General features: G+C 36.5%; 1 protein-coding gene across 1 annotated transcript in view; it reads right to left on the bottom strand.

Annotated features, from left to right (window-relative positions):
* The window catches only part of LRP1B (LDL receptor related protein 1B), a 1,255,163-nt gene that overhangs the window by 1,008,207 nt on the left and 234,587 nt on the right, over nucleotides 1–12,369 (bottom strand). Inside the window, exon 2 of the mRNA XM_054044441.1 lies at nucleotides 5,699–5,821. Coding sequence (XP_053900416.1) covers nucleotides 5,699–5,821 — 123 coding nt within the window. The remainder of the gene's footprint in view (nucleotides 1–5,698; nucleotides 5,822–12,369) is intronic.

Genomic DNA, 12,369 nt, shown 5'->3' with positions numbered 1-12,369 from the left:
TACTTCACCTCCCCGAGAGGCAGTAGCTATGTCAACAGAAGAAACCCTCCCATCGACACAGTGCTGTCTAGGAGTTAGGTCGGTATAACTGTGTTTCTGAGCGATGTAGTTATACTCACATAAATTCCTAGGGCAGACCAAGACATGGAAAAGTTCATTGTTCCTCAAAGCACTTGTCCTAATCTGCCAAAAGCCTTTCCCTACATTGGCAAATAAGCAAACATTATAGTGTGGTACTAATACTAAATTATTCTTTTCATTCTTTTTGTTACTGAATGTTCCATAGACTATCAGCAATTTCATAAAATTTAACTAAATGTTCATATTTGACACTCCATTGTGGTTCTTTTCCTACTAATGTCAGAGAGACTGTTTAAATACAATACAGCTGACATCAAATGTCAAATGAAGGACTACTTATGTATTTAAAGTTATGCATGTGCTTAAGAACCCTGCTAAACTACAGCATAAATAGTTCCTTAATGTTATAAGTTTCTTAATTCAAAAGTAGCTACACAACACTGTGATGTTAAGGGAAGAAAATATAAGGCTATCTTTTCATCACCTGATATGTCCAATATTTTCTCCTCTTACCTTCACTGGGCAGTTATATGGTAGCTCATCGTGAATTGGAAACAGAACCTTTTTTTTAAATGTAGGGTGGTATTTTCAAAAGCTCATTAAGTGACTTAGGAGGTCAATGGGACTTTCAATGGAATTTTGTCTCTTAAGTCACTTGGTGATTTTTGAAATTCTCACCATTATAGTTTAGGACCTCAGCAGCAGCAAAAACTCAAATAGCTTCTTAACTTTTGCTGGGAGAAAGAGTCCAAATTAGGTACAATATTGATATTTCTTTAAGCTTTGTGACTCTACTGAGAAGCCTCACTTATTTAACCTCCAATAACAACAAATGTATTGAAAAGACTAACATAGTAAATTAGGTGAGATTCAATCTTTAAAATTAGCTAACTCTTGCCCCCCCTCACAAACTTCAATTTCAGGATGGATTTTAGAAGCTAATACACTCTCAAGATCCTAGAGAAATTACTGTTTTAACCAACTCTTAGAAGATACATAGTATAGGTTCAAGTACTCCAAATTCTAGTGATAGGGGCCACCAAAATCAAGTCAGAACTGAAGCATGGAGAAAAGGCAAATGATGCTATTTTAAAATATGATATCTCAAGAGCCAATATTGCTACATATTATTGAAAAGATGGAATTGGGTTTACATGCAATGGCATATTGATGTATTTCTGCCTCTGTTTTTTCATGAGAAAATGGATCTTAAAAAGGTCAAGTAGTACTTTGGGACAGATCTACAGGCCGTTTACCACATAGTCTGGATCCTTACAATATCCTAACTCACCAGGACCTTTTCACCCCAAATAAAGCGGATGGAGCTGGTTGTTTTCTAGTGAAAGTGATTCCGATGTCATTTAAAGAAGATCTACAATGCTAGGGTAGAAAAGAAGGCATAACAAACTATAAAGAATGTGAAAGATAGGAAGACTGTCTGTCCAGTCTGTCTGTCTCAGGCCTACTATGATTCTGCTTTGTGTTCTGCTGGGATAAATGAAATTGTTCTCCTAAATGTTTATGCTGCTAAGACAATGGATTGAAAATTGGCAGAGTTATTGCACATTGTCATAAAAACAAGTATAGATACTGTACTGTGTATTTGGCTCTATAAGATATTCATGAAGTAAGAACAATGCTTGGAGTCAGGGCCAGTTCCGACAGGTAACAAAGTCTGCAGCCACATGCTGAGAGAGTTCTGCGTATCTTGCACCATACGTCAATCCCCCTTTGCACACCACATTTTAGGAGTGAAGGCCCCCACCTCATGGCCAGAGGACAGCGGTGAGTCCTGAGGATGACAGTGCCCTATGCTGGAACTACTGCTGAGCTGCCTGAACAATTTTGTGAGGGAGAAGGGTGTTTTGGTTTTGAACCTGATGCCTGCAGTTTTACAGAGAAATCAGGTTCTATTCCATTTCTTTTTTTCCCCTCCTCAGCATGGTGCTCTTTGGCAGAAAGGAGTCTGAGAATGAAGAAAGAGAGAGAGAACGAGAGATGTGCAAGCAAGCCAGAAATAAATCTTGAAGTTGCTAACACAAAAGGTGTCTAAATAGTAAAGACATTTGTCATTTGGATGTCAGTGTTTTGTATCTTTGACACTATCACTGAGAAAAAAATAATATCCCGAAATAGGATGCATGATCTAAGGCTCTGGATTTGGTTTGGAAAGCCATTGGCACTTGTTGGTGGATGCACGTCTTCTATGTATGAGGAGTATTTTGGGCAGAGACCCAACAAGTGAACAGGACAAGCTGGACATAAATCTGTGGCTGGAAATGTTAACATTGTACAGGGAGTTGGCATTTCAAGACATAATTAGTGAATTTTCCATCTCAAATCAGGCAGCAACTGCTCAGAGACGCATATATATACAGTTATCAGAGGCTAATACATACAAATATTATACAGGTGACAAATATACTAAAACTGGACACATATGTGCTCCGTGTTGCTGGGGTTTTGTATTCTTACTATATGCTTTAAACAGGTGACAGCATAGCTTTTGTCGTATTTAGACATTATTACTCGAGGTCATTTGTAGGGCTGGACAAATGTGACAGAAAACCTTTAATGTGTATTGACCTGATTTTTTAAAATTAATTTTCTTCAACCAGATTTACTTCCTACAAATAGTCCAGCAAACGAGTTTATAAACAAGAATGTTTGTGGAAACAATGAATTTTAAGCAAGTATTTCAAAAATTCTGTGAGCATTCACACCAGAATCTTGATGTAATGGCTTAAGTCCATCTATCAGTAAAAGAGAAACATGCAATGGGCTGAAGTAGATTGATATCAATCCATTGCCTTCCACAGCCCAAAAATAGTCGCAGAAATTATTTGGTTAATAATTTCAAAGAAAGAATATATTAGAAAAAAATACAATTCTCTCATGGATAATTCACTAACAGATAAGAAACAAAATTTGTTCAATAAATTATTCATTATGAATTACTGGACCAGCTTTTTTTTTTTTTTTTTTTTGTACAATACAGAGCAACAACTCTTCTGGGAACAGAATAATCATTGCTAAAATAACACAACAGGGTAAAAGGGGATTTGCTCTAAGCATCTGATTTTGCTTTTTTGAAACTATCTGTGAGTACATTTAGCACTAGTGAAAAGTACCAAACTGACAGCTTGGTGATGAAAGCCCCATATCCACAGACTGGGAACAGCTTAGGCAGTGACAGGACAGCTCTGTAACATTCCTTTGCTATCGTTATGGAGGGCCCTCCTCCTGAACTCCCTTCTCCCCACCTTCCAGTGGTCAGCTAGTTTCATCCCACTGTTGCCAATTTAGTCATTTTCCAACCCCTCCTTTAAATTGGAACATCCCCTCTAATTTCAATTTCTGGGGAAAACACTGGTCCTGATCCAACACCAAATGAAGTCAACAGGTGCTGGTTTAAGCATTAAATGAGAGAGTACATAGTTGGTTCTCCATTCCTATTTAATCCTAGATCCCTTATTGAATTTGCTAACAAGAGGACTAGTCGGTATCAATTTTTAGTGGTATCTGTCTGATTCTACCAACTCATCTTGCATAAGTCCCTAAAGATTGCCAAAACGTAACAACTTTCAGCCACAACCGAACAGAAGAACATGTGATCTGGTGCACTCAAAGTGAAATGCTTTGTATCCTTATTACCCATCCCTCAAGTCCTCATATGCTTCATAAACATTTGGTATGTAGATTTATTATGTCTTAAACAAACACCACAATATAAGTTCTATTTAGAAAAGTGAACTATAATGTTATATGTATAGATAAGGTTATATTTTGTGGAAACCTCTTGGTGTGTACTCTAGTTTAACCAACCCAAATATTTCATTTTAAGCACTGATATTTGCACTGAGAATTTGGAGATGGCTCACACAGCCTTTTTAAAGATGTTTCTCTTTATGTGCATCAGCTAAGCAGAAAATCATGATCAAGTACAGAGTAGGTTCAGGCAAAGAACAGGAAAAATTCTGTTTCACACTTCAAGATGCTAATGAAACAGAAAGGGTTTAATCCTCAACCGGTGTAAATTGGTGTAGCTCCATTGACTTCAATAAAGCTATGACAATTTATATCAGCTGAGGATTGGGCCCAAGAGAAGAAATGATGTGCGGTTATTACCAGTTGAGTGATTTTCTCCTGATGCCAATTACTGTCAGGAAACAGAAGTAAGTAGGGATTTATGCACATTTATATGCAGTAGAATGAGTTTGGCATGGACAGTGTGAAGGAGCAAGGCACTCCATTTCAAAATGCCAAACTATGCTCAACAGAAAAATGAGGACCCATTAATACTAATACCACGATTTGGGAACAAATCTATAGGGAAGATGTCCTCAGCAGGTGAATAAACCAGAGAGAAGGAGGCAACACTGCTAACATAATATGTTTGGTGCCTGTCACCCAGACTGATCTCTTACTGCCAAACCATGAGGTCTTTTTACTGGAAAATTCTAAAGAATTATTTTGTGCATGTCATTTTTGTAGCCCATTTCCGCAACTGATATTCCCTTGTGAGTACAAAATTATGTTTAAAATACAGCCAAAGAACCATAGCTTTAAATGAAAAAAGATGCATTGGGAAGGGAACATGTCACAGCTAATTATGAAAAAATATTTCATACTTATACGCAGCTTTTTTCTCTTGAGGATTAAAAGTGCTTTACAAACCATTACTCAGTGAACCCTCACAACAACCTCAGAAATTAACTATTATACCTATTTTACAGATCAGTAAACTGTAGCACAGGAAGGTTAAGTAGCTTGTCCAGTGTCAGATAGCAAACCCGCATGTGTAGATTCCCTGTCCAAGATTTTAAAAACTAGGATTATAGTCCCTAATTTGATTTAATACATGGTACTTTCTGTACCTTTAGCAGGTAAAGCAAATCTCTAGCTTTTTATATTGCACTAAAAAGAACAGTGCATTTTGTCAGTATCCTCTCTTACATGAGCTGATTATCATGGGGACATAGACCAGGAAGTTCCCTCATTTTCCTCATAATGTAGGAAACAAGGGAACATTAAGATTTAATATCACTTCATCAGTAGTCCAGAAATCTGAGAAGCCTGCAAGAGTTCTGCTCTGGTCTCCAGCCGCTCTCAGTCACAGAGAAAATAATTTTTTTTATTAAGATTAAGCATGTTCTTTTAAATCTTTCCCTGATGTTTTTAAATACTTTGCCTCTTTTGTCTTATTACCATGTTTTGCCTTCCCATCTTCCTTTTCCTCCTTTGAGGTATCAGTGCTCCTCTCTCTGACATTGTGTTGCACTACTATTTTTCCCCCCTTTTTTGAAGAAATCTTATTTTTCTTCCTTTGTCTGCCATTGCTTCTGCCTACTATAGCTATTCTACTAAATCAGTAAGAGAATATGGGAACATATGCTCTGATGATAGTGTTCATTATAAAATGACAGATGAACAAACCACCTTCCAGTTCTTTCATCTCACACCTGCATATTGAGTGTAACCTATTCTCCATGGTACAAAGATTCACTTGGGATGGGTTTTTTTAAAACCAAAATCCACTCTTATGACTCTTATGACAGTACAGCTATCTGAACACTTCAAAGGGAAATAAGGATAGCATGCAGTACTTTTTACTTACAGGTATCTAAAGACTCATCTGAATCATCTGGACAGTCGGGTTCTCCATCACATAGCCAATTTTGAGACACACAAGTCACATGATCATCACAAAGAAACTCTCCTATGTCACACAGCTGTTCTTCTGAAAAGGAAAATGTTTTTACATGGAATGATTAACAGATGAGTGAAAATAAAGAGACAAAATGGCATGATCATTAAATAGGAAATTAAAGCAAATACACAAAAGAACATGACTATGAGTTGAAAGCTGAACAAGATCTTTAACAGCCAGATTATGATGATTTAGACTGAGCAGTGCATCACCCTCTGCAAAGTCCTATTGAAGTAAATTAAGAGACGTGAGTAAAGATAACGTAATCTGTCCCTATAAAAATAAGATAGAAGTTTCATATTTTTTTTTTTGCTAATTTTTAGTTTCAAGCATATCATCATGAGATCATCTTGGTCGTTATATGGAATCCAACAAGCTTTATGTCTATAATATCTGCCTGCATGAAATGGCTGGTTATTGTCAGAAATGTCTATTTGCAGGAAAGGACTCAGTGATGATATGATTTCCTTATTTTGTTCTCAAAGAGCTTTAACAAATTGTGCACCCAAATCAAAAGCTTTTTCCAGGAAAGGTCTTCTGTGATAGCCAAAGACCCTGCTCTCATAGTTTTAACTATTTTTTTTTATACTGAGTTTACTCAGATGACATTAAACTCGAAACCACATCTCATGTTAAAAAATAATAATACTCAAAGAAGTATTACTAATATTAATACTCATGGATTCTACAGTGCTTTAAAAACATGAAAGGCCCACTTTAAAAAAAAATAAAGGCCTTAATTGTTTGCAGGCACAAATGCTAGTATTTAACCACTTAATTATTTTTGCAAACCAGATAAATGTTTTTTTTTAACAGTAATTTTGCTGATCATGGCTGTAAAATTGTAAACTGAGTTTAAAACACTGGCCTGGCCATAAGGGACCAACATGTTGCACACCAAAAACAACTGCTGGCTTCAATCAACAAGTCCTGCCTTACTGAAGTTTCGGGTTGAAATAATGCAGGAGTAGGTAATAATTAATTGAACCTACAACACCTCTGTGCAGTAAATACTATTCATTTTACTGATGTGCAAATTGCAGCAGTGCCATTCCCAAGGTCACACTGCAGATTAGTGGACAGAGCCCATCTAATTCTTCTCTCAGTTACACCATTGAAGACCAGCAATAACTCTATTAAAGTCACTGGTATTGCAACAGTGTAAAATTGGTATAATTATGAGGAGATTTAGGGCTCCTGCTCCCTCGCTCCATTGCTAGATCAGTACATCAGCTCAGTTCATAGTGAAAGCTAATAGATGTTGCTATGATTTCCAATTGTTATTACATTTCATTGTTTTTATATATAGCTATTCTGAGTGACTGAAACTGACTGGCTCTTACATGAGAGCTGTTTTGCTATAGCATGTGATTAAAGGCTTCTAATTATCAAGGAGCCCATCGGTGGTTATGTGCCATTCTTAGTTATGTGTGTTAATGGTAAAATAGTCTTATGAAGACAAAATCCAATGTACTTCGTAGCAATGTAATTGTCATCCTAGACAATAGTTATATATAGCATTGTCTAATCAGGGCAAGATGTGCCTCTAGTGTGCTTGCTAAAGCAGTCTCAGGGCTTTAAAGAAAATTCTTATTGTTGCACAGTTTTAGGGACAGTTATATATTATCCCTCTAGGAAATAGCAGCTTGTTTCAAGTAGCCTATTTATTTTGTACCCAGATATTCCATTTTCAAGGTCAGCCTCTGAAGCTATTGATGATTACACATTTAAATAAGTGAATTTCCAGCTATTATATAAATAGACATTTTACATTATTTAAAATTATCTACTGTACAGTTCTTTGCTCTTTAAAAGGATGAGCATTTTTTGTATGTTTTTCATTTATCATATTTAGTAAAACAGCCTACAGTGCTGAGCTGTTCAAGCTAATCTTTTTAAAAAAAATCTTCTCTTTGTTAAAAAAAAACCCCAAAATACTGTCTAATTAAAAACATAGGCTTATGAGATCATAGAGGATCTTTGGGGAAAAGTTCAAAACTCTTAGTATATGTACCACTTCCTAAAAAATAGCACGGGAAGCATAACTGAGAGAAAAAGTTTTGCCATTTACAGGTTATCCTCTTTTCTTAAGGGGAGTTGTATACAGAAATCCATATGTGTCAACACATATCAATTTATTATTACTTTCAACAGTAATGCACTTCTAAAAATCAACCTTTTAGCACAAGAGGATTTATGTGCAACTTTCCATACATTAGGTTGAAAGTATAACCCTCATGTAGTGCCACATCTGTTCTACTTAGAGGCAGATGTTTAAAAAAATAAATTGTAATTATAATACCAAAAAACTACAAGAAAGCAGTAAACTAACATGCCAACTTATCTATATAATTTAAATACTGCTCAAGAGTGAACTACTCATTTATAAAGAGGTACTCTTATAATGTACCATACATACTAGTTTTGGTACAATTTGGTATCACAGCTGTGCTAGGAATATTAAATAAAGTTTCAGTGGGATTCATAATATTTTATTCAAGTTATATCGATGTAAATTTTTACACTACTAGGAAATTTCAGAAACCCAAATACTAATGCTCATTCCTTTAAAATGTACAAGCTAAGATTCATAAGAGATACTGAAATATTTTAAATAATATATTAGATAATATTAATTTCTTATTGAATGTCAGAACTAATAGCTTAAAGGGGCCATGGCTGTCTAAAAGTACAACAAAGCTGTGATTTGTGGGAACACATATGCAGATAAGTAACTATGCACATGAGCAGTCCCAATGGGACTCAAAATTACTCCCATGCATAAATGTTTATCAGAGTGAGGCATAAATGTTTTTTTTTTCCCCTTTAAATTCTGATTGGCAATAATTTGGGTGGAGAGAGAAATCCACACTTACTGTCATTCACTGATTGAAATGTAATCCTCTGAGCCTAATTATATACTGCAGCCAGCAATGACTGAAGGAAATTACACTTTAAATCAATTAACAATTCCAGCACAATTATTTAAGATTGGAATCATTGTGAAAAACCCAAATTAAGGGTCATTGAAGTCAATGGTAGTTTTCCAAGTCTGGGCCCTAGGCATTTTGTTTGTTTGTTTTACTGCATTAGACCCATATTAGAGCTGAGTTAGCATTATCCATAGCTACTAGGACTGACATTGGAGACAAGTTAGTTGTTAGTAGGAAATGGGCTTCTTAAAAAGGAATAGAGTTCAATTCCTCCACAGTCCTTAGACACTGCACTTCTGAGAAAGTGATAACACACCAGACAGGAGACAAGCTGTGAGCCTGTACTATCATTAATTTAAAGACCTTTCTCCTCTGCTACATTCCATTATGGTTTATACCTTTATCTTTCTTAATAAAATACCTTTTTCCTCCTTGATGTCAACTGCCAGTCAAAAGGCATCAGAACACTTCTAATGCCAGCAGTAATGAACGGAAACGCATGACAGAAGCCTCTGAATAGCACCATAAATGCCCAAGTAAATGGCACCAGTGGTTAGGAAATATATGAAGGGGCAAGTGTCTTATCATTTTCAAGGGTAACGAGTGTGACACAAAAAAACCTGTTCTGTTGCGTGAAGAAAATTTAGGGTGGGGAGAGAACAGTTTGCTATCTTCCCAGAAACACGGATATTAATTTTTTTAATAGATCTTACTGACTACAGAATTTGTAATCCTCCCATGTCTATTAAACACCAAAACCACCAAGTCTTTTTGAATCTCGAAATGGAATGTATGCCTGCAAAAAAGCCTCCTTACCAAAACTAACAACAACAAAAATTACACAGAGCAGGTCAGAACAGTTCAGTATAAAGGAACTATAACTCTGTAAATATTTCAGATCATATTTAACATGCTTCTTTTAAGAGGAGAAAATATTTGCCCTTGGTCATTTTAAAACTGATGAGCTCCTGGGTGGTTCTTTATTCAATGGTGTAGAAAGTTAAAAATCTCACCCTTTTGCTGTCTTACCCTTTTTATCATCAGGAAAACTGAGAGCAAAAATCCTACTTTTTAATTTGCCAAAATACATTGGGGGGAGATTTTGATTGGCATAAAGCAGCTTAATAGGATGCCCATTATACTATCCAATTTTTATTGGCATTTAAATTATCCTTTTTCCAATTCAGTTTTCTTTTATGCTTCCCTTACAGATGTATGTCTTTCTTTTGTCTGTCACTTTTGTAGCTCCTTTGAAATCAATCAGCCCAGTTACTTATAAATGCTGGACTAATGTGGAATTAAAAAAAAACTGACCACCCAAGAGATGCTTCCTTATTAACTGCAAAGAAAATGGTTTCTTTCACTGACACTTCTTCCCATTCTTTTTTCATCTGCACTCTGTATGCTGCACAGCAAGACTCCCAGAGGAGGAAAAATTCACATATTTTTAACATACTGATACTTTGTGAGATTCAGAGCAGATGGTTAGAAATCATCTCTCTGTGGGTCAATGAAAGCTCTACCTCCCTAAGGATAGTACTCCATCCTGTGTTGTAAGCACCTGGCAGTGCCTCTTAGAATTAAAGTTTCACCAAAACAACTGACTTTGTGTTAAAGTAAATACATTTCTAGATCCAAAAATGTCTCCCTGTATAAGACAGACCAACAGTTTAAGAAGGGAAACCTTAAAATCTCCCTTAGTTTCTAGAAAGTTTGTATAGGAAATATCCTAATGAACAAAATTATTAATGTCATGCAATTAATCTTATTTTGGACTGCCAAATATTCCACTAAGACTATATATATACCCTTATTTACAATTTCCAAAGGTTATCACATTCATATATTCACAGCCACAGAGAGCAGCCATTGCTAAATGAGTAGAAAAATACTTTGAATGCAAGGTGGTGACCAATGTCTGCTTGCAAGAGGAAAACTGCAATTTTAATAAGACAGTTGCCCTTTGTAGACATGCATTTAAATCCTAAACGATGCAAAGGGATAAAGGTCCATTTTCTGTGATCACATTAGATGTCATAGGTATCTGGGTTGTTCTTATTTGGATGAATGCAAATTATGAAAACAAGGCCAATACGATTCTTAAATAGAACTATATATAAATTAAGTACTTCTCTAGAAGATATATATCATGAGAAGGTAAATGAATCTCTGTACATCTAGTTAACTCTGCCGTAGTAGGAGAACACACACAGTGTAAATTCCACCATCAACATGAAAGACGCTTACATTAAGTAACCACCCGTACATTGTTGTTCTATGAAAGAGTTTATATTTCTCTCTAGAACGATTATTGGTATAATTTTTTGAAGGTGGGGGCTTCCAAAATGCTCTACTTTTCCCTCTTTTACTTCCCTTTCTCCTCAAGAGCCTGGTATGGTGGTAAAAACTCCATTCAACTAGAAGACCTATATCGTGCTCATTTAGGTGCTTCTATCATCCTTCAAGGTACCCTCAAGGTACTTGTGTGCCGTCTTCAGAGTACACTCAGCCTCCATCTGCTCAGAGCACCTGGGACCCCAAAAATCAAACCTCCCATATGGCAGCACTTTGCAAAATAAACACTTAAATAGCCGTGTAGATTTTTGGTTCATTATAACCTGGAGTGTGCTCATTAAGCTCTTGATAGACAGCCTAAAATGAAAAAAACAAAAAAAACAAACACATGCTTAAAATAGTTCTAAAGATACATTCAAACTGTTTCAAAGTCTTTGATCCAGAAGAGATGTATTTTTTTTCCTGAAGCAGGGCACCAGATTGGGTGGACAATGCCCCGAGTGTCTCACAGAATCCTGTTTATCAGGGTATGTTTACACAGCCCATAGGAGTGAGCCTCCCAGCCCTTGTTAATAGACTCAGGGCAGCAAGGCTCCGCTAGTGCTATAAACATAGCTATATAAACAGTGTTTTGAAGTTGCAGCTTGGGGTGGAGCTCAGGCTTTGAAATCTAGGGAAGTGAGTGAGCTGCGGAGCCCGAGCTCCAGCCCGAGCCATAACTTCAAAGCACTGTCTACAGAGATATTTTTACAGCACTAGCGTGAGTTCCGCTAGCCTTAGTCTATTATCCAGAGCTGGGAGGCTTACTTCTGTGCACTGTGTGTACCTTCAGAAGCTTGGCTCATGTGTTTTGCTCATATGTTCAGGGTCAAACTGCTTGCTAGATTCAGGGTTGGGAAGGAATTGTCCCCCATAAGGTTGGGTGGGATCTGTGGAGGTTTTCACCTCCCTCTGAAGCATAGAGCACAGATAACTTGCTAGGATCATCCAGAGAGCTCACTTACACAATTCCTTGCCTTTGTGGGGGCCTCAGGCATTGGTGGCACTGTGGCGTCTCCTGTTTTCTGCCTGTTGCACACAACAGTTTAATCTCCTGGAGACTGGAATACTTTAATCTCACCCAAATTATTGGGCTTTATATAGGGGTAACAATTAAAATTTAATGGCCTGTGAGATACAGGATGCCAGACTTTAACCTCTAAGAAAGCATGAAACTATGAAAAAAGATACTGAAACAACAGGCAATATTTAGAAAGAGGTCAAAATAATTTGTGAATAGACCTTTTTTAAATTAGCAGGTAGTTTTAGTGAAAAATTAAACTAAGAAATACAGATTTTGCTTCATTCAAA

Source organism: Malaclemys terrapin, chromosome 11 (genome assembly GCF_027887155.1).
Source record: "Malaclemys terrapin pileata isolate rMalTer1 chromosome 11, rMalTer1.hap1, whole genome shotgun sequence".
NCBI classification, from domain to species: domain Eukaryota; kingdom Metazoa; phylum Chordata; order Testudines; family Emydidae; genus Malaclemys; species Malaclemys terrapin.
This window is presented reverse-complemented; position numbering and strand designations above follow the sequence as displayed.